The sequence below is a fragment of the Megalopta genalis genome, chromosome 4, assembly GCF_051020955.1.
Source record: "Megalopta genalis isolate 19385.01 chromosome 4, iyMegGena1_principal, whole genome shotgun sequence".
In the NCBI taxonomy this organism is placed as follows: Eukaryota; Metazoa; Arthropoda; class Insecta; order Hymenoptera; family Halictidae; genus Megalopta; species Megalopta genalis.
This window is the reverse complement of record NC_135016.1, coordinates 30,507,525-30,531,930: the sequence shown is the minus strand read 5'-3', so window position 1 is coordinate 30,531,930 and position 24,406 is coordinate 30,507,525. Positions and strand designations below refer to the sequence as shown.

The following is a 24,406-nucleotide window of genomic DNA, read 5'->3' as shown; positions in this document are numbered from 1 at the left end:
GTAACGTTGAAATACCCTTTTCAATCATGTATTTGGCAGTGGAAGTAGTTCCCTTGAAAGACAATACACCTTATGGATCTCCATATACTTATGGAGTTGGATCTTTTTTTATATAGTGCGCATATATAAAGTGCCGACAGTAATGGGTTTCATAATATTCAGGAAAAGGATCGTCTTTAAGGATTGAAAACACTTCTGCGATCAACAAAACTTTACCAATTTGCGATGTCTTGTCTATCAAATATATGTGCATGTTTCATATTGGGCATTTACAATGTTCCCTTTAGCAATCGATCGACGGTCACACGTTGACAAGGAGTCTTATCAAGTGGAATTGGCAGAGGAAGTAATAAAAACCGACTTCACTCGCGATCATCCGTGCGGACTTTCTCTTAGCTCGAGTCCTGTTATATGTATGTAATATGTACATCCTTATAGGTGGAAGTAACATCAATAGCAATAAAAGAAAAAATGAGACTTTTAATGTCGATAATCGATCACAAAACGCCTTTTAATTCGGTTTTACAGTTAAAAAGTCATGAAGAACAAAATGCCGATGTCTGTCTGTGTTTAATGTGTACGCGAGACGTAAAACAAATTGTATGTACCTTAGAAACTAAAGAGAATAAAGAAACAAAAAAATTATTAAAGAGAAACACGTTTAACACCAACTGAAAGACAAAAAGAAAATAATAATAACCAGTAACAACAAATGGCAACGTGCGTTCTTCTTATCGTAAATGTTATTTTTCGGTCGCAGTTATATTTCGACGCGTTCGCATCATCATTTACACCTTCCTTTCCCCTTTCAATCTACCGCTTTCTCTCTCCCTCTCTCTTTCTCTCAATTATGCTGCACAAAATTTTCTACTTCGTCGCATTTATGCATACATACATTACATACATACATAAAAAGTCTATTGAAGGTTACCAATGGAATACTTGGGTTTGGTACGTAAAGATAATAAGCAAATCGCTTCTGAATTGTCGAAGGAGATAAAAGGTTCCCTTCTGAAGAAATGATACGTAGAAAATGCTGCACATTTCATCGATGCTTTTGTCTTTCTTTCTTTTTCTCTTTTTTTTTAGTTTCTCTTGATCGTGCAACTCACGTGCAAACGGCGAAACATGGAAATACTTTTTATCGATACGTAAACAAAACGGACACCATAAATACATCGAATAATGTATCGAAGTGATAGAAAAGAAGCAAACGGTTCGTTTTAAAAAATTACACTACTTCTTAATAATAACAGTCCTATTGTCGAACATTTATTCCTCGAAATGTTTACTCGTAAAGGATTAATATTTAGTTTCTTCAAAAGATTCTGTTCTAATATGTTCCTCGCCTCGGGATCAGTTCTAAGAACGTTCCTTTCTAATGATCATCTAAAATAAATTAGTCACATTTCAGCGGCACACAATTTAAAAAAAAAAATAAAAAAAAAAAAGAAGAAAGAAAGCCGTAAAAGACAGAGAACAGTTGGGCAGTTCTAATAAAAAGCATTCGAACAAATGTGATCGTAAAACGCAATGTGCGAGAAATAGAAAAAACTGTGTTTGGCTTCTCACTTTTCTCATGATTCTCGTTATTATTACATGTATTTGTTTTTTTTTATATATTCTCGACGCACCTGCTGCTGAACTTTTACATAGTGTTATTCACATATTTAGCCTCTGCGACGGCAGACAAACAGATGCACCGCATTTACTGGAACTGCGACACTAAACGCGGATGACGATCAATTCACACTTCATATTCGTCGTGTTCGTGTTAGTATGCCTAGTCGACATCGAAAGAAATCTTTCGGATTCGAATCACTATTTAATCGTTTAATCGAGCGCACGTGCACGCGTCCACGCCCACGCGAATCCTCCAAGGAAAAACAAAGGGAGAAAAGAAACGAAAATCCTAGGAAATAGAACAACGTATCGATACCGCAACGCGCGAAGCTTGTATGAAATCGCAGATAGAACAGCATAAAGGCCAAATGGCGATACTATACGCTCGTTTTCGACATTTTTACAATTATTCTGAGGAGGACAATATAATCTCTCATTTGTAGAAGAAGCATCAAAGTCAGCATCCTTGCACGCACACATCCTTTCACTCTCTCGCTTTCTTTCTCTCACGCTCTCTTACTCCGTTGTCGCGCTATCATCTATCTCCACTGCTTTACGTTTTTCTTCTTATACACACACTTCATAGCAATAACTTTTTACATCCATGGTCCGTAATAGTGATTTGCATGAATACGAGGTTTTCGGTACTATCAGTAACAAAATAGTAAGCGACGGCCGTTGCGTTTACGCATCCTGAGAATAAATCGGGGTTTCAGCTTTTGATCCTTGTTCACTCTCTTGCCGCGAAGAACAACTGTTTGACGAAGCTTCCTTCTCCACGAATAATGTTCATTTGTTCCCCTCCTCTTCGTCGTTCGCCCCTTCCCCTCCCCTTGCATCTTTTTTTTCTTTTTATTAAACTATAAACGTACATATGCGCAGCGATTTATCGTCCGAATACGCATCACCGGCTAGTAACAGTATGCAAGTAATATTCGAAGGCATTGTTCCGGCTTTTAATCGATTGAAAACAATAATCGCTACGTTTGTATTATATCACAATGCTTCTTTTCCATCTACGTTCTAACCGTTACGAACATTTAAGCAAACGAGTGCGTACAGTCCTGCTAAAGAGAGAAAAGAAACTCATGAACAAGCAAGTAGTTCACGACAAAATAACCGCCGACCTCGTGTCTTTCTCCAAGAAGAAAAACTGTGTCGTTAACGACCCAATCTCAACGAGTAAATAAACAAAATGAAAAAGAAATAAACAAACAAGAAAGAAGGAACTCGAATATTACTTTATACTGTGTTTTTATACCCACTAAGGGGGAAAACTTTGGCAACACACTAAACGTTGGCAACAAAATCTTCTCTCCGTTGTCATTTTTCATTGCTTTTCTTCTTTTTTTTTAATCTTTTGTTTTCAGCTGGGCAGCACAGCCTTTACCATACACGCAACATATTCTTTTTTCTCTTTATTTTTTACATGCACAATCACTCGCGATAAGACCGTCTCGCATGGAATCAATCATTTTACGCATCTGACATCAGAAGATCTTACGTACTGAATTTAAATATTCATTTTGTTTATACAATTTGATTTTCATTTTCAAAATTAATAGTGGATTAATTGTTTGATACGAATGGTATCGTTTCTGTCTATCAGTTACCTATCTGGTAACTGTCGTTTCTATCAAAATATTTATATGAATTCAAAGATTACTTTTTTGATATAAAAATTGCAAGGAAATGTTTATTTTAGATATTTCGGGGCGAGATAAAAAGTTTTTGATCTTCAAACATTCCTGACGCCAGATGTGCATGGCGATCGATTCGACGCAAAACAATCCGATAGTTTCTGTTTTCTCTCTGTATAGTTGATATTTAATAATAATAATAATAGTGATACAATAATAGGTAATCGAATAGCTTCATTGTAATTGTTAATCGTTAATAATAGTTATTAATATATGTATATACAGCACAGAAAAACCGTCTTACACTGAATAACAAATTGTACAGTGATACAAGGCTAACACTGAGATCGTCGGACACTGTTTGCCTCTCTCAATTGTTATTACTTTTCGTTTCTCGCCTTTTTTCCCTTCGTCTCCGTTTTATGCAACTTCTTTTTTTTTTTGTTAAACACTATTGACGTGCCCGCGCCGATAATTGAGTATTGCCTCGAGCAATCATTACCGAATATAGATAAACATTTCTTTGGCTGAGTATGGAACCGGGTGAATTTAACTTGCGAAATCGAATGAAATTAATCAGCCCTCAGAAACATTTAAACAATTCTCCACGGTTAGAATAATTACACAACATGCACGATCGTTTTTTTTTTTGTTTTCACCATAGTTTCAAGCATTTTACATTAGGCGGTATTTGTCCGGATCGTATAAAGTAACTGAATTTTAACAATGAAAATTATAAAAGTTCTTCACGCATTTGTTTAATGAACACTCGCTGTCAATATGTTGCATTGATTATGTATTACGTATTCACAAGTAACAATTCAAGACAGGGAATAACATCAACTACGGTTAAAATTAATTTACACAGTCGGTGACGTTTCAACAATTCAAAACGAATCTATATGCATTTAATTCATAGCTGAGAATCAGATGTACAGGAACGATGCGCTTGTTTTCTTTAACTGTTACGAAAAAAGAAAAGTTCTCATGCATCAAAATTAGGATTTTGTGCCCGTTATGAGAAACATACGTTTTATGTAACAATACAGGCCACAAATAGTTCATAGATAAATGCAAATAGCCTGCTGTTGAACAAAATTAGCGTGTTTCTTTATCATTCGAATTTTAAAGCGTCGCGTAACGTGAACAAAAATAGACTGTTACTTCGAACAGTAAAAGTTTCCAAATCGATAAGAGTATTATGATCTGTTTCTTTTTCGAATGCAGAAAAGAATATGGATATTATCGTTTTGCATGTTTTTAGTTGTATCTCTTTTCTTTCTGTTTATTAAGAAAAAAGGGATACATTTTTTATACCCCGCATATACGACATTGATTCAGCATAGCTGCCATTCGACGCATATTTATGATATACAATTTATGGTCCTATTTTCTTCAAGTAGTTCTGTGCTACACGCTCTGCAAAAAACTTAGTACTTGGCCATTTGAACCGGTCCATGGCGCAAGTCGACACTGCACTCTATTACAGTGATGGACTGAAGTATTCATATACCTTTTAAAACGCTGCAACTGTTTTAAGATTGGACTGAACAATTTGAATTTTTTTATGTGATAGAGAGACTAGTTTACTAGATAATGATTAAAATGCTTTTTTCTAACTTTGCATGTTACCAAGACCTACAAAACGCATTTTTAAAATTTTCATTATTGGTTTATATGAAGAAGTTAAAAAACGCGAGTTTCTTTATTTATTTTGTCATTTCAAGTAATTACAAAATTAGAAAAAAGCATTTTAATCATTGTCTAGTAGTCTAGTCCCTCTATCATCTAAAACAAATTCAAGTCGTTCACTACAATTTTAAAAAAGTTACAGCATTTTGAAAGGTGTATGAATTCTTTAGTCCGTCACTGTACTTTTAAGCCGATGGAGCACCTGACTTTTGAATAGTTTCTGCACACCGTATGAAGATACCCCGAAGAAAAGTCATCCACTTAAAACAACGATAAAATTGCCGTGTGATGTAATAACAAGGTCTCGCAATTAAAAATTGAATTAGCTATTAATAATATTCGTGGAAACATTTGTAGATCAGCGTATACTCGGAGATACTCTCACCGCGATTAGGAAAAAGATCTTTATCATTCGACTCCTAATACTAAATTATAAAAGTATATGTATAATAATAGAATTTATATTGTAAAATGAAAAAATATAAAAAAGAAAATATCTGTAAAAGCATGTAATAATGCATCATTGGTCTGTAACTTATTATTTTGTTTATAATCTGTTTTTCGAAGAATGAGATCACCGTTACATGATGGTCATAGTAAGTACCCCACCTTTCTTCAACTATTAAAGAATCATAATACACGACACATTCATTATGTAAATGAAGTGAACAGCTTTCATGACCATGATGTATCTTACGATTCTTCTTTTCATAAAATCAGGCTAGAATAATAGTGTATGTTTCATGAGTTGAAAACGTTTAATACAAAGATAGACAGTGAGCACGTTCACAGTGTCATATAATTGAAATTTTACACCAAAAGATTTCGTTCAAGAGTGACGGAATTACGGAATGACGTTTTCTTCGAGGCATATTAGTGAATATGCATTGATATTTCTTCCTTTATACATTACATATCCTAATTTATTACTCATCTGAAAGCTGTACCCCCAGCTGTACTGTTGGTTTATTACTGGAGAAAAAGTAACGTATCAACAAAGTTAGTTTATTTCTTCCTTCATTCGTAATTTCGATATCGTTGAAAAAAAGCCATAACAAAAATCGCCAATTTTAATTTGTTAATAACGATTAACTTCTCATTAATAATAATAATAGTAATATAATAATAATAATATAATAATAATCTAAATAGACAAACACACTTTTATTCTTTTATATGAAGCTTGTCAGTGGTAATTTGTGTGTTATTACCTTTGATAATGACAAACTTCCATGTAGTTTCTCATGCATTCCTTTTGCTGAAGATGTTCTAATCGAAAATTACAATTTAAATTTATCATTGTCTCATTGCTTTCGTTTGCCTATTGAAAAAATAAAATATTTATTGGAGGTAGACATCCTATGTTAACAAATAGAATCACTTTAAAAAAAATTATGTTAAATTCACTCTTTTGATTAACTTGTATCTTTAAAATTTACTTTTATTTTTTTTATCATAGATGAATACCAACTGCAAAGTGTATTAGTTACTCAATTCAGGGAATAACACAATTCCATTAAAGATTCTAAGAATTTTAAACAGAAGTTCAAAACCAAATTGAACATCAGCTAGTAGAAAAGTATCTACATGTACTATATGCATTCACACTGTCATACTTTATGATCACAAGCAAGTATTTTATTATAATTATCATTACCAATAATTAATAATTAATTATTCATTAAATAAGCGAGTCTGTGTAAAAATTTAGCGTTTTTGACACATTCGCACTCTTTCTCACTGCCTTCATTCAGTTTATGATCTTGAGCGCAACAATTTTTGCAAAAATCAGTTTATGATTCTTTCACTTTTTTTTCTTTAAATTTCTTAAATTATTATCTGTTGCAGCTGGAAGAAGTAATCACTCCATACAGTTACGAGTTAATCGAACTATTTTTTAATATTTTACACGTGTTCAATGTCACACTTACACACACCATTTTTTTTTTTGTTACACTTCACACAACTTTATAGCTTTCTTCATGTTTCTTTTAAGCTGTCTCAAATAAAGTTTCGTTTTAATCTAGCAACCATTATTTCCGTTTCAACCATCCTAAAGATTCGATGAAGATTCACTGACTGATTCAACAACCCCTATTTTCAAGGTATCATTATTAAAGATCATCTCAGCTTACAGATTCTTCATGATTGTTAGTAGCGTAGCAATATTTTTCGACAGATGACCTCAATTTGGCATAGTTAACATAACAGGCTCCTTTTAACTATTCATAGACTTTATTACAATGGTCTCTAAAGTGTATCTGTTATTTTAAAGGCATCAGCATAAACCACTGTCACAGCACATGCAGTTTTTCATGAATCTGCATCACGGCAATCTTGTTTTAGTTATTTTCAACTTTCTTAAATAGTTATCTGTGTTTTTCTTTTCGAAATCATACGTCTACGTTTCCAGCTTGAAACACACTTTCCAATGTTTTTTATGAAGCATTCTGCACATGTATGATTCTCACCATTTTTTTACAAGAAAATTTTAGTTTTATGTTTCGGAAACAGCAAAATGTTATTTCGTGTGATATTAGAGATTTTTCAGATTCGAGATGTCAATACTGAAACTTTGATGTTACCTTCTTGAAGGCATTTGTAACTTCAATACTATGTACAACGGTAGAACATACAATTTCTAAGCATTGCCTTTTCGTGGTGATTGACTATTATGTACATTATTTTTCGAGGCACATTTTGCACCGATGGGCTTTACAGAATTATCACTGACGATTTGACTTTAATTAGCACAACTTGTTTCACTCTTTGATCGATATCAAAAGTTTTAATAACATTTTGATAAATGTTCGATCACGTTTCTTGCATTCACATACATGTTCAGTTTTCACATCGGTAAACAGACTCTCCCAGCTGTTTATACTTTTTTTAGTAGGCAATAATGCAACAGATGCAATCTTGCAATATAAAAACATTATTGTATTATTAAATCCACATTTTTAGTGCCCATTTCATTGTCCACTGTAAAACTGAATACGACCACTTGCAGTTAGTGGCATTTCCCTCATAACAGCATCCCATGCTATAACAATAGGAAAAAAATAATATTTTAGTAAAACAAAGAAATAGATCATAAATCTGGAAATATTTCACAAAAATTTTCAAAGGGAATGATTTTTAATCAGATAACGATTTATTTATTATTGCTGTCTTATATTGAAGGTAACTAATATAAGATGATACCATTATTCTTAATTTCCCTGACATTTATATTTTAATTTTCATCAATAAAACGTTATTAATCCACTGATAAGTATTTTATGAAAGGTCTATCAAAATTGTTATAGTACAATTACAATTGATTGAAGGATATAATATAAAAGTACCGCTTTCCACTTTAAAAAGACTAAAAAAAACGGAAAGAATATATATTACAACTTAATAGATACTAATAAGACAACTAAATAAGACATGTAAAGACCAATTTTTAAACATGAGAAAAATATTCAATTTCAGGTTGTTTGGGCAACATTGCACTTATGTCTATGCAGTCACAAAAGTCAATGTACGCCTACTAAATTTCATATATTTAAAAAACGTATAAAAATGTTTTGCATTTTGGACGTAGATTCAGAAAAATCGTAGTTTCCAACGTTTTTCTTAATAATATTAGCAGTATTGAAATAAAACATCAATTTATTTCAATATGTACACATGTAAGCCTTTGTGACTGACTACATTCTGAGGCATCTAACAAAATATTGGACTTACCGAGACCAACGAATGAAACTATTTTATCGTGATTGTATGTCTGTACATTAACGTCTTCTTCAGGAGCTACGTAAAGCATAGAAAAATCTTCCTTGGGTTGATGATATTTTTCCATTATGCCTGGAGGGGGTGTAGGAGGTGGTGGTAGACACGTAGGTGGAGGAAATCTTGGGGGATAACCAATGCATGGTAACCGTTGCATTATCACTGGGTGCATAGGTTGTTGTGTCATATGAGTATTTGGTTGTATGAAATTAGGCGTAAATTTATCACATTTCATATGCCTTTCGAATATTGGTGGAGGGTATCTATCGAAATTAGAAGGTGGCTTGTTTATAAGTGACGGAACTACAGATGGGAAAACTGAACTGGCAGTTGAAGTGTCGTCGATCGTAGAATCTTCAGACAGTAAGAGCTGTTCATTTATTTCGAAACCAAATCTTAGTTCCGTTGGCAGGTCAGTGTTTTTAGTAATATCGGAAGATGTTTCATCCAGCAATATAACCGCAGGTCTCGACGCTCTTTGTTTATTAGACGTTTGCGACTCCGTTTTCAGAGCTTGATCTCTATCCCAAGCAGCATTCTGCTGTTTGTTTTTCTTATACTCTGTGTCCTCTTGTTGATCTTGTTTTAAATTCATGGAATGCGGATTTCCAGATTTAACGGTCTCGTGTTTAACATTAGTATTCTGTTCTCTAGCAACTTTTGACATTTTCTCACTTTTAGGTAATTTCGTAACATCTGAATCTGTAAATTGTCCTTCTTGATGTGACTTTGGATTAGTTTGTGTGTTTGCTTTTACTTTTACAGTTTCACCTTCATCGAAAGAACCTGTCCCCGAACTACTCTTATTCTCAGTATGTGTACTAGAATTTTCTGTGTGTAACTTCTTTAAATTGTCATCGTGGTGTACATATGTAGTTTTTTTTAAATGCTGATCATCGTGTGCTTGATTTTGTACATTCTGAATGTTTTGAGAATATCCTCTACGTGATCGAGGATTATTACATTTCGTATTCATAATTGGATCTTTGTTATTAACAACGTTACAATTCGAATTAACATTATCGGAATCTAAATTACAATTTGTAACTGCATTGTTAAGTTTTTGCTGTAGCGAATTAGATACTGAAATCTCACTCGAGTTCATGCCATGATTAATAGAAATTCTCTGCTTCTGTTCTTGTTGCGTTAAATTTTGCATTTTTTCGATATCTTGCACGTATTTGATAACTTGAATATTTTTGCTAATAGCTTCTTCTTGAGCTTCCGCCTTCTTTCTTTCTGTTGAACTCTTTATTTTCGACGATAAAGTCGGTGACGGTGGTTTATCGAAACTAAGGTTCAAAATATGATTTGTATGAGTGAAATTATGTTGCTTCGTTTTTCTATCAGAATGTTGCAACTCATCTAAGCTTGGATAATAGTCCTGAGGAATTTTGTCTGGTTCCGAGGGTGTTTTTGGTGGCACAGTGGGCCATGAAGATGTGTTTAACATACTCGGGACAATCGAAGATATATTTAATACCGAACTATGAGTCATATTAATAGTTGCCATACGAGCTATGTCTGCGTAACTTGCCTGTGGCGTACCGCCTGATGAGGTAGCTACTTTCGATAAATTATGTTTGGACGTATTTGATGTGACTGGCAATGAGTGGACAGAGTCTGAATCGCTACTGTCAGATTTGTCACTGTAAACGGTAAACATTTCACAACATTTTATAAATCTGGTTAAATTACCATCACCAAATATTAATTTAATTTCATGAGTTTAAATCGCTGAAAGACGATATTATTAATTACCTTGGCGGCATACTACTTGCCGATTTTCTTCTAAGTTCAGGAGAAAGAGGCGTTCGGTATTCATTAGAAAATCCCCTGGAGTTTTGGAGATACGATCCGGTTGTCGTTAAATTTTGTGCTCTACTACCACTGGAACTTCTCCTTTGCTTTTTACTCTTCTTCTTTTTTGTGACAACCAAAAATTCTGTTTCGTGTTCGGACTCTGGATTGATTTTTTTATTGGAATTTCGACGACTACCATAATCATCTCCGGTATCATTGCAATATATAGACTGACCTTCTTCGGTTCCCCAGGATCGTCTATCACCGCGACTATCGATAGCAGTGTCTCCTGTGCTTCTTTGTTTCGCACGACGTAAAGTGACGTTAATCGTACCTATAAAGCGATTAAGTATATATTTTATATATTCCAAATTATTTGACATCATTTATGTAAATTGATAGCTATCGTTCTTGGAACGTAAAACTATAGCACTGTGTCAACTACTTACCTTGTTGACTTGACAGGCTACTGGCACCACTAGAACTGACACTTTTTTCTGTTGTAAGATCTTCAAGTTTTGTCTTGGATATTTCTTCAAGTGAATTGGATTTCTGTAACTTGGCAGGCAACTGTTCTCTTTTAGTATCTTTTTCTCTACTCCTTGGCTTCGCTCCAGAGCTAGTTTTTACTCTTACTGGATTACCTGGTTTGCTTTTTTTACTTTTAGACTCTTTGTTCTCAATAAAGTTTATTAGGGTATCAATGTCTTCGTCATTTCGATGGCCTTCAACGTTTTCAGCATTGTATACAATAACGTTAAGTTCCCGTGTGTGATTTCTTCTAGGCTTTTTACGCTCCCCATTGTAATTTTGCACTGCATTTCCATTTTCATCCAATGATTTTTTCTCTCCAGATGCCGTGGTATGAGCTGTATACCTGGAACCTTCTGTGCAAAATTTATCTATTTTAACTCACTATACAATAAAATCATAGCTGTATAAATAGTAACAGTGTTACTCTATTATGTTCCTCACCGTAGAAGGTAATCTTTATTTTTCTAGTTAAATTAAAAGTGCGCTACTCTACTATTACTCATATTTTAATAATCGCATTTTTGCATTATTATTTTACCAATTGTATTTGCTAATATTATATCCAGTTAATAAATTCATGTATTACTTACCCATTGTAATATTCTGTGTTTGCAAAGATGCAGACATCACGGAACATAAACTTGGAACTAAACTTGGAACTTTACCCTGACTAGCGGTAGAACTATTCGAGGTTCCACCAATACCACATTTCACAGTATTAAAAGTTTGAAACGAAAGAGCTCCAGTTACCTCTGTACCATTAACAGATATTTTTGATTTATCTTGTTTTCCGCTATGCTCACGGAGAGAGAAATCTATAGTAGTATCCACGGGAGTCTGAGCTATATCAAAAGTAGTACGTGATATATATTGAGGTCTACGTGGTTCAATGATTTTCATTTCAATTCCATCATCAATTTCAGTATCCAGAGAGTGAGGTCTCTGAACCCCACTTATTGTAGATCCCACATTTCTTTCGCTAATAGTACCCACCTAAAAAAAAATTAAGATAAGATAAGATCTAATAATTTCTTTCCAACTGCTACCACTTTATTCATATTTAGTAATCTTTAATTAATTTAATAGATCATATTTAGTAAAACATGTTTACCTCAGCATCACCTAAGTCGATCACCATGTAATCTGACTTATACTCTGGTGGTGGATTATCTGATTCAAGCATTTCATTTGTCCCCTGTTTTCCTTTGTTACCTCTCTTTTCACGCACGTCAAGCTCGGATTCGCACAAATCTTTCTTTGTATCTTTTTTATCTTTTTCTTCTTTTTTTGTACTTGTATATGATGGTTTGTCTAAAGATTTGGATTTTTCCTTATTGGTCCAATCATATACTGTTTTCTCTTCACAGAAGCCCTTCTTTACAACCCAATAGAAAGAAAACAAATTTAATCATGAAATCTATGTATAGCTTTTATATATTATTTCTTATATAATACACACAAATTACTTGAGTTTTTCTTTTGTGCTCACAGAAATGTATAAAATCATATTTATGCAGTTACTTTTACTTGATGTTATACAACATTTTAATTATTAATAGTAGGCATAGTATAAGTAGGACTTTCGTCTTATACACCAGTATGAGGACACAAGTGAATCAAGTGAGTCCTATGCATATCTATGTGTATAAGTATTTATAAGTTTTATTTCAAGTAACATCTATTCTTTCTATATTTGAACTTTTTTATATATAATATTGTTACATCGAATATTAAAAGTAATTAGTAGAGAAAAAATACTTTAGACTTTATATTGTAAAATGTAAATGAAATTTCCTAAAATTCATACCTTTTTATCAAATAATAAGTCTAGATTAGCCAATGAAGCCAAACTGTGTGATGCATTTACATTTGAAGGTAATGAACCTCCTTCTCTTTGCCTAGCAGATACACTGGAGCCTGTATATTTTTTATTTTTTCTTCTACTTCCTCCGTAAGTATGGCTAGAACCAGATGTTAAATAAGCAAAACTATCAAATTCCGAAGCAATAGGTTGTGCCAAATTTTGTAATGATCCTCCGTGTGTAAGCCTTTCAGATACAGAATCTCGTTTATGCCTCCTACGATTTGATCCTGGCAAACATCGTGAATTTGTTATTATCCTACGACCTTCCTCAGTCTCATCAGCTTCTGCTTCTTGCAGTAACTCCTGCAAAAATGATTATTAATATATTATTGTTTGATACAATAATGCACAAGAACAGAAATATTAATACACTTACTTTAAAAAGACTTGATTTTCCTTCACGATCTTTGGGACACTTATAAGTTATGGCTTCATCTAATAGTGCACGTAATTCGCCTTCATTTAATGTAGATAAAGTAGCTGGTTCTTCCTGAAAATTGTAATACAGAGCAAAAATATTAATATCTACTAAATACTAAAAATTAATAATAAATATATCTATAAATTGAATTCGTGTATAAGTAAAAGTAAAATAAAAGTCTGATCCGCATAAAAATACATTTCAGAAGAATAAATCAGTGTTCTTATTGAGTGAGAAGTATTATATAAGTATATGTTGCATTGATAAATATTATGTACAGTTACATAAAATGCATGTATATTACATATGAAAAAACATTATTTTGTGGAAGTGCATATACAAAAAACTGAGATTATTTTAACAATTCCACCTTTATCTATCATAACCTTGTACTATGTAATACATTTGTGAACATTTTGTTTGTAACCTATACACAGTAGAAGAACTTGTTTTGCAATCTAGATTCAAATATGGAAAGTATGCCAAGAGACTAATCCAAACTTTAGCAGTAAACCATATGTGGAAATACATTTAAAGACATGCCAAGAACAAAAAGATTAACGATGACACATATACATTAATTTGATAGGAATAACATTTTTTACATTGGTTAATGTCTGTTTAAACATTAAACAAGCCAATCTAATAGATCTGTAAGAATCAGTTTTCAATAATACAAATTTTATTCTAAGTTTATGAATTTTGTATAGTGTAAAATTTGAAAAATGTGATATTTATTAATACTTAATAAGAAGCAAATTTTACTTTGTGGTATTTTAACATTATTAATTATATTCTACACCATGGTATAAACTAGTCCACTAAACAGATAAGCATGGATATAGATAGATTGAGAGAGAGAATTTAAGGTTTCACTTATTGGATTTTGTAAAGAAATATAGATACCACATAGAAAAAAGGTATATTAGTATAAGTAATACACAATATTATCACGATTAGTACTTTATATACATGTATGTACATATACTTTATATATATATATATACTTTTCATTCATATGTATATATACACACACATATGCAGAGAGTCTTTTGTAGATATTAATTTACACAACTCTTATAAAAACAACTAACCATAAAATATATTTATCTCTAATAAAAATGTACATGTTTTCAATTTCATTATTATTTACATCAAATTGATGTGTAGTGATGTCATATACATTACTTTATTCGAAATATATACGTAGCTGTTTATATAACAGTAAAAATTATTGGTTCATGGGTGCTAATTTGTCTACTTACAAAGTACAGCATAGATATTGTAATAAACGATACATTCCTCTCCAAAGGTTATAAATGAAGAAGAAAATACAGGAAGTGCCATTTATTTTTAAATAATTTAACTAACTCTGTCTCACAGTAACCTGATTAACTTCATTCAAAGCAAAATATTTTATCAGAATGGCTACCCGTGTTAAAAAAGAAAAAGAAAGGTACAAAGTAATTGACTACCACAAACTTTTTTCTTCTTCATTTAAAACAGTAAACAAACGTCACCCAAAAGACGTATTTAAGAACGAACTTTACTGAGAGCTACATATAAATGCTAAAAATGATTACGATTGCTCTCAGAGTATGCCGTTTTTATAGAGATAACAAACCTTTCCGAACTTATTGACCGTGAATTGTCGTACATATAAACGAAGCACTATACATTTTCGTACATAGGTTAATGATAAACTGTTATCGGTCTTTTTAAAAAAGAAAGAAAAGGAAAAGACATTATCATTCGTTTCATAGTGTTGAGTAACATGCCTCTGAAGAAAAAAATACTTGGTTTCGTACGAACAATACAAACCAATCATCTTTGAAGATTCAGAATGCACTGTTAATGAATACTCGCAAGTCCTTGGAAATGCGAAAAGGATAGTCAGTATGGAGTTTACCTTTGCTTGTAAATTAAAATAGGACACACACCAGGAATGAATTTGGGCTTGTCCAGAGATCGATAGGGGGTCGTGATTAGCTAATTGAGACACGAGGAGATACCGGGGTGACTTACGGACGAAGGAAAAATCTGCTGGGCAGTGCCGGCACGGAATTTATATTTTTAGAGGGCACCTGGGTCGGCTGCAGTCGTCTCTGCTCCGTCGAACTGCAGTCCCGCAGTATAGCACCGTTACGTAGAGATTTTGCGCATTTGAGTACACGATAAACGTAGCCGACGATATACTATCACTGTTCAGAAGAAATAATATCGGCAGTGTCAAGAATATGCCGCTGATTTAAATGCTATTATGTCGAGCGGGTGCGGCGCGCTCTTCTCAGCATGGCCGCCGCCATTACATTGAGAGCACGGCCATTCCAGGACCGTAACAAGCAGGGGCCTCCCGATAGCCCCGTTCAGTATGCTTTGTCAATCTATGCTGACTAAAGTACATTTAATCTTCAACAGCTACAATGTGGAATGAATACGATACCTAAGTTTCGTGTGAAAATTTTTGTAAAAAATATTTTAAGTAATGAAATAAACAATAATACAAATTCTATATGTTTTATACGTTGAATGAAAAAAATAAATTCAATTCAAATATAAAATAATGATATTTTTTCAATTAATTTTCATTTATACAAATGTTTGTATAATTTGTATAAACGTTTTTTATATCTTAAAATATGTTTAAAATGTATATTGCTTTAGATTTTCTTTATTATTTAAGAAATACTTCATTCATTTGTGTTGATACCTACAAAACTATCTTAGATTGTATGGAGAAGTGGTTTTTCAAAGCAAAATATTTAATAATAACAATTCTATATTATATTTAATGTACAAGTTTTGTAAATTACTCTGCATAATATTTATTGAGTTCTCTATCAGAAACTATTATTAATATAAAGAATTTTTTTGAATGTATCGTTATAGTCTTAGTGATTGTAATTTAATATCGTTTTCCTAATATGATTTATATATTTTGCTCATTATATTTACTAATTAAAAATTGTTACAAATTTATGGAAATTATTAGTTATCAGTTAGCTATGTATATAAGCTCAAATAAATTATATAATTATATACTTAATTAAGTTGTGTCCTGCTCGTGTTATCATAAATAAAATACAAATCATACTTAAGCTACAGTTTTTAACTTCGTACAATGTGGTAATGTGTGTCCAATCGGGAATAGAAAGTTGAAATATATATAACATAATTTTTAGATTCCTCCATAAGTCGAACAAAAAAATCATCACTAAAACAAATGACATGTTCATATAACTCTTCAAGTTCTAGTTCTGATTATTTTATATTTTACCTCTTCCTCTTTTGATACAAGTTTATGAAATTAAATAACGAAGGTACATAAGTTCCGAACATGCTATGTTTAAGTGTATTAAACATCATACATACTCTTTATAGTTTATAGATGTGCTGGGAAGGAAGTATTGTACATTTAAGAAAACATGATGTTAAAATTTGTATCTTTTTAGAAAACAATTTTCTAGATGTTCTATGAAATTATAAAAAATTTACATCTCTACATAGTTTTAAAATTTATCTTTACGGTCATAATTTATAAGTTTTACCTAATATAAAATATATAACTTATATTCAAGTGAAATAAATGCTTAATAATAGAAGCATAATAAAATTTAAATTGGTGTATAATCAAAAACCTGTCATAAAATTCAGACTGAAAAATTTTATAATATAATGTATTTTAATCAAATTACTACATTTTATTTTACTTTTGTTATTCTAGTAGAACGAAGTACACATCATGTAGTACTAAGGTTTGAAATTAACATACTTGACATTTTGACATATGAAGTTATTCTTTTTTAATAATTTCTTTAAAGCATTATTTTATTTGTTGATGTACATATAACAATTCTAAACCTAGAGAAAGTTTGATTGTATATACTTAAAATGTTCTATATAAAAAAAGAGTTTTATGCAATCATTAAAAAATGGTTAATTCGTTGATTAATCCCTTGGCTACGACAGGCTTTGATACGTACCGCACGTGGCATACGGTAGGAGCATATAGTCGCAACCTACACTGAGAACGACGAAATTTTTTAGGAGATATATTGACATGATCTTAACATTCAATAGTACTACATTAAACCAAATTTTTTTTATTAGTATTCTGCGTTGAATTTTCAGTGAACATACTAAAATTTTAAAAGTAACATTAAGCTTTATTTCACAATATACCTCATAATGTAGTAAAGTGTGATACAATTTAAAACATGGGTCAATACATAATTCTACATCACATTTGCTGTGACCAAATAACTATAAAATATTTAAGTTTAAATAATATTTAACTAATGGAACATGTAATTGTTGAATTAGAATTCACTTACGTCTGATCCAAGTGAGATCATTGTCGATAACATTTGCCGGGCGCCTATAGGCGCCTTCAGCTCGTTTCGAGCAATGTGAAGTGAGCACCTATAGGCGCCTTCAGTTCGCTTCGGCCAAGGGGTTAAATAATTTTCTGTATACAACTCACCTGCTTATTATCGGAGGTAGCAGAAGTTGGCGTACTTTGACTTGTTGGATCTGAACTTGTATCAATATTTGTTGAAGCACTTTCTGCACTTAAACTCTGGTTACTAATAGTCTCAACACCTACCACAGAATTTTCAATATCTCTTTCATTAGAGATTTCTCCACGACTGTTTTCAACAATTTTATCAGGTGCTACCGGTTCCTGACGATGTTCCGGCCCTGAGGCCATCTTGATCGAAATTGACAGCGCTGTGTCTGCTGTACTCATAGCTTTTTCATCGCTGCTCTTTGGTATTTTCAAGGTCTAACGACCCGATCCGATTACACACGGAAAATGACTTTTTGCATATCATATCATGTAAAGTTCTTTCGATCTTGTTCCTCCTTTTATTAAATCACTACTACAATCATCACGTTCGAATAGATGAATGCATTTTTCACTGTACTAATGTCACGTCAGGTTAAAATTGATCGGATTAACCGATCACAAACTCATTATGTTTGATTTAACTTGAAGAATCATGCACTTAAATAATACTAATTATTTTATGGTAATTGCAAAGGTTCAATTGAAAATCTTCTTGTCTTTACCCGCGTACCATGCGCGATGCGAAGGTGACAAAAATGGCACCGTCCACCATCTAGTGTCGTGACTGTCGTTCAATCAGATTAACTATTGTATTTTGATAATCCTTTTCTTCCAATTGGTGTAATGTATATTGGATTCGATTATAAGTTTTCATTATTGTACGTCAGATTCAAATATACGGTTCATTTCCATGTCTTGATATCAGTAATCTTTCGTTGTTGAGGTTATTTCAGATTGACTTGTCAGCTTCGAACACAGCTGCCGATAAAGCACGTTCTATTTTTCATCAAATTGAAATTATACATATTACATAGCTGTTTTGTAGATTGTAATGAATGTATTGTGTCAATACAAAACCTTCATTGGAAAGAAAATTGAAAATCATGAAAATAGCAATTTTAGCTATTATCCTGTCTTACTGTCTGTATTCTACTAACACGAACTTGTTTAATGTTTTATTATGAATAAAGAAACAGTAAAGCTATATAATTTTATCATATCCCTTTTTAATTAGAACAAGTGATTTGTTTCAATTATTTTTTTCTGGAGATGAATTCAAATAATACAGTTTATATTGAGAATATAGTCACAAATTTTACATAAAAACATATAACGAAACTGAATTGGAATGTTTTATGTAGCACTCAACAAGATTTTATCTTAAAAATGACGAACTGTAAATATCTTTTGCTGACATTTGAAATTCGTATTGCAGGCCTTCATAATCTTAGGTAAATGTTGAAGAAAGTCCAATTTTGGAGATATAAAGTGAGTTTGATAATCGGCGTAGTTCGCAGTACTCATAAATTCAAAATGGCCGCTGTCGATATTAAAATGCACATTTTTTCACGTATGCTTCTACATAAAATTTTATTTTTTACACTAAATGCAATGTACTAGTAGCTTTGATCCAACCGTGCACGAACGGAAGACGCGAAAACATATTTGTACAAAACAGTAACCATGTTTCTGGCATTGCTCGTATACACATTGGAAAGTATATACTTCGTTTGTATCACTGTTCCGCTGTACATGGGCTTTGGAAGACACTATAAGCACTTTTGAAACATTTCACTGACAAATAGGAACGTTTCATGGAGCCACAAGTACTGTGATCGGATCATTGGAGCGTATTCCAAAATCGTCGGTGAATTATCGATCGCATAATGGTACTTCTGCCTGTACACTTTCACACAACAACACAAAAACCTTCAATACAGTTCTGTATAGAAATATTTGATACAGTAGCAAACCAAAAATTTCTTTGTCAGGATTTATTTTAAATAAAATGCAAACTGTAATCAATTGGAAAAAGTAGCCCACCCAAAACTTCACAGCACTCTGTCCGAATGTGACTGTACAGTTAGTCAACTTTGACACTAAAACAGTTTGCTTGATTTCACTATTATTTCATGAAAATTACTCTTAGTTCATCACATCGGAAAGATGTAACAGGAAAACTGACGTAAACCTGAACAGATAGTTTTCTCGCGACACAATAAACGATCGCTTTTGCGCAGAGAAACGGCGGACCAATCGTTTAGCCTCCGAAAATGTCGTCTGGCTGCAGGAGCGTAACTATATGTCAAGCTGTTTGCAACCATCGATATTTGAAATTTATTTTAAGCAATTATACTAAAGTTGTATAAATAAATCATCACTATTAAATGTATTCATTGCAAATCATATTTTTACTATTACAATTCTAAATGAATTCGAATAATAAGATTTAATATTATAATTGCAAATTTGTTAAATAAGAAAAATAGATTTTTACTTTTGTAGTCAATGTACGTATATATGAATGATTCTTTATAAGAATTACTACTTAATATCTATTTTAATATCGTTTAAAAAAAAAGTACTTTTTATGATGCGTAAAAATTTTCGGTGATACGACACTGTTAGTTGTGTGACTGCTACATGCGTCATCATGATCGATGTATCTCGAACTCGAAACTACGATGCGATATAATCGTCGATTTTACTCGTTCCATTGACGTTATATGTTGTTATATTGTACTTCATTGTACTTCTTTACAGTCATTTAGATTAAATAGAAGTGAACGGAACGCGAGCAAGCGGCAACGAAATTGTCAAGATCGTAAGATAAAAACAATACAGACTAGTTAATATGAACGATCACGAATGACAAACACATCTTTACATTCGTTTACAGATATCAGATTGTGTTGTAAATATATTTCCGAAGTCCGATAGATATTTGAAGGCGGCAAAATGTTGGAGACTGAGAACATTTTCTTGTTTGTGCCTAATATTATTGGTAAGTAAATATTTAATATTTCCACATTTTAATGAAAAACTGTATCTAATTATACAATTCTTACGTGAAACGAATTATTATGGATAGTGTCAAACTATAACTATACTGTTTACGATATAAAAAAATTTTATAATATTCGTATTTAATGCATATGTGAAAATGTTTCGAATGTTTATAATTTGGTTGTTGATGAGTGCTTTAAATATAGTCTGTGATAAGATAAAAGGGTGACAGCAGCATTTCAAAGACTTCCCATACGGATCTATACGAACTTATGGATCAAGTCTTTTATATAACACATCTATTCAAAATATTAAAAGTATTTAACTATACTTCTAAAAAATTATATATACATATAGATATGTGTATGTATATGTATGCACATATATATATATATATATATATAGGATAAATATTTAAGAGAATGTAGTATAAACTGAGAGCAATACAATAATTAGAAACATAGTATCTAAAGATCCAAGCAAATAAATATTATCAGCGTAATAATACATATTGACAATATAATGTTAATAGGCTATGGGAGAGTGATTTTGGCTCTCATATCTTTCTACTTCATGCTAACCAACTATATTATTGCATCATGGTGCTATATAATTAGTGCATTACTGGATGCAGTGGATGGCCTTGCAGCTAGATATTTTAACCAAGGTACCAAATTTGGTGCTGTGCTGGACCAATTGACTGATCGTGTTGGTACTATGTGTCTATTAGCTTCACTATGTGTACTTTATCCATCATATACATTTTGGTTTCAATTAAGCATGGCGATTGATATTGCTTGCCATTGGATATATATTTATGCGTAAGGTCAAATTTCAATACATAAGCACATTTAGTAAAGCTTTCATATAAAGGTATAAAAATATACAAATATTTTAACATTCCATAATTTATATGTTACAGTTCACAGTTACAAGGAAAAACCAGTCATAAATTTATTGATATGTCTGAAAACCCAATTATGAGTGTGTACTACACTAATCGCCCAGTTTTATTTTTCATGTGTGCTGGAAATGAAGCATTTTATGCTGCATTGTACCTAATTTACTTTACTGAAGGGCCCATTTGTAAGTTACTTTACTTTGTGTAATATCAGTATTTAAGTTTTGTAAAGTATAACAAATGACATGAACTTTTATTTCAGTGGCTGGCATAAGTTTATTCAGATTAGTTATGTACATTTCTGCACCTGTAGCAATTATTAAAGCTGCTATTTCATTGTTACATGGATACGTGGCATGTATTAATTTGAGCATAATTGATATCAAGGAAAGGCAAGCTTTAAAGGAAAATAAATCATTGCATTCTGCAACATCTTCTACTTCTGCTAAGTCTGATTAATTGATCTTCCTAATTTATACTATATTATGCATAAATGTCTTTATATTCAATTATATTTTTACAAATAAATCCAAAAGTCAATGTGCCAGATTTAAAGCTAAGCTACATCAACTATTTTAATATAAAATAGATGTACAGTGTAATTCACTGTTGAAACTGTTCTAATGAGAACCATGCTCCGAGCATTACTTGTTATATTCCAAAACAGATGTAATTTGTCTAAACTAGATATCTATTAAGTACTATTTTAGGTTGTATTAGCTTAGATGAATTTAACAGACTGTTTCATATTTGTATATAATTTGTATAAGTTGTTAGCTTTTTTCACAAATGTTTTATAGAAGCACTATAGAATTAGAAAGAATAGCAATTATAATTTATGATATTACTAGTCTTGAACAATTTTAATATACTCTAATGAAATGTACTTGACAAAGTTATACATATGTTTATTCCATGTCAATGTTGGTTATTTAATAATGCACCTATGGTATAGAAAATGGTGTGGAAGTTGTAAAAAAGAAACTTAAGAAGATGTTTAATAAATATTTTTGTCCCTTATATGTTATTGACCAATGTCTTTATTTTATCATAAGCATTAGTACAAAGTATATTATAAGCACATTATTACATGTATACGTATAAGATATATGAAATGAGCCTTATAAACATTAAAATTATCTATTGATACATGTTTATTTATATTATTATAATAATTTGAAAACTGATTTCATGCATGTATATGATATTTGACTGAGCAAAACACAATTATAAGCAAATTAAACAAATTTTCATAATTTTACGTTTTTTAAACAATTGAAACGTCAAAACAAGTAAAGATAAATTTATGTATAACTCCTGTCATTCTAAATTTATCGACAAAAATGTAATTTATATATAGTGATCTGCAGTCTAATGATAACTACTTTTTAGTATTGTTAATTTAAGAATCTTTCTATTCCTAATAATAAAAAAAATAAACTTATTGTACCGAAAAGTGATTTAAAAGCAAGTGAGAACATAAAATAAATATTAGTAAATACCTACAACATTGTATTAATCTATGCAATCTGTGATTTCTTAAATGAAATTAGTAAAAAAAAAAAAGAAAGTAGCAAACACCTTATATCATTTGTTCGACGGTAAGTGTATAATGTATGTGTTATTACTATTGAAATATTTTGCTAAATCATTATTTGGTTATATTATACAATGTGACACGTGTTTTCTATAATGACAATTATATATTTTTTAATGTATATACAACACATACGTGTCTGCTGTGATATTCGCAATATTACGGTGGTTGAACATATTAAATTTACTGAATACGACGATATTTAATGACAAAATGATCAACTAACCTCAAAAATTTTGCTTTCATTTCCCCGTCATAGCCAGTCATGTTTCGGCGCCATGTTAACACTTTAAACATTCGCGCATGTTAGAAATTTCAGAAAATTCATGCGAATTTCTTCCAGTCGTAAAAATATTGTAGGATGAAATTTACACTGCTTATAGTTGTTGAAATGTTGAAAAATATCCCACTAGGACGACGTTTTCTGTTTCCACTGAATTGAGATACACGAAACAAAGTACAATATTTATAAAAACAGATGAGAATTCTTCACCGGCTTACTATGGGATGATTCCCGATACGACAGCGCCAATGTCGTCAGCTACGAGCAAACGGCGCGGTATTTTACTGATATTTGAACTTGCGGATGACCGCTACATCCTGTATAAGATAATTGTGAACATCTTAGTAGGCATGTTTGTACTTATAATTAGATCTTAAATTTTCTAAATTCATTAAAAAATTTATTACCTAAATGCGATTGACAGTCAAGTATAAATGATTGATTAAAAACGCTATGTATTATATTTTAATCTTTGAATTAACTAAACGAATTTTGAGCTTATAATTCGATCATATGTGTCAATGTTTTTATTTCAAAATTTATGTAATCTTCCATTAACCCATTACTTTTGTAATGCTGCGAACTAAAATTATTTGCTTCTCAGAATTCACTACAAATAAACGTTAAATAAAATAATTGAGTTGCTAGTCAATTAGGTCTACTGCGACCCCTACAGTTTACAGGATAAGGTGTTTTTTCTATATCTAGTATTTCATAAAACAATCATCGTCGTAAAGAAAAAGATGTGTAATAAATGAAGAAGAATCAACGATTAAACAAAAATTAATTTAGGAATTAATAGCCATTCAAAAAGATAATTACACATAAAAACTAGTAAGTTTTGTTCTACGTTCTCTGCATAAACATATGAAAACATTCTAAATACCAGTGTACATGTTGGAAAAATTTTTCGT

General features: G+C 31.6%; 2 protein-coding genes across 4 annotated transcripts; one reads left to right on the top strand and one right to left on the bottom strand.

The window, feature by feature from the left end:
* Window positions 1-460: 460 nt before the first annotated feature.
* On the bottom strand, window positions 461-19,984 carry tyf (twenty-four). 3 transcript variants are annotated; one of them, XM_033466993.2, is made up of 10 exons: window positions 17,838-19,984; window positions 13,310-13,423; window positions 12,877-13,236; window positions 12,181-12,444; window positions 11,660-12,062; window positions 10,985-11,422; window positions 10,771-10,869; window positions 10,494-10,695; window positions 8,688-10,381; window positions 461-7,998 (listed from the first exon to the last, which is right to left on the bottom strand). In XM_033466993.2, the coding sequence occupies exons 1-10, from the start codon at window positions 18,102-18,104 to the stop codon at window positions 7,928-7,930; spliced, it is 3,912 nt and encodes a 1,303-aa protein (XP_033322884.2). In that variant the 5' UTR covers window positions 18,105-19,984; the 3' UTR covers window positions 461-7,927. The 3 variants fall into 3 exon arrangements, with proteins under 3 accessions (XP_033322884.2, XP_033322880.2, XP_033322881.2); XM_033466989.2 differs by having other exon boundaries at window positions 10,494-10,869; XM_033466990.2 differs by having other exon boundaries at window positions 10,494-10,869; window positions 10,985-11,419.
* Window positions 19,985-20,371: 387 nt separating this feature from the next.
* On the top strand, window positions 20,372-22,632 carry Pis (phosphatidylinositol synthase). Its single transcript, XM_033466996.2, has 5 exons — window positions 20,372-20,529; window positions 20,605-20,709; window positions 21,244-21,532; window positions 21,634-21,797; window positions 21,875-22,632. The coding sequence occupies exons 2-5, from the start codon at window positions 20,664-20,666 to the stop codon at window positions 22,069-22,071; spliced, it is 696 nt and encodes a 231-aa protein (XP_033322887.2). The 5' UTR covers window positions 20,372-20,529; window positions 20,605-20,663; the 3' UTR covers window positions 22,072-22,632.
* The last annotated feature ends 1,774 nt before the right edge of the window (window positions 22,633-24,406 follow it).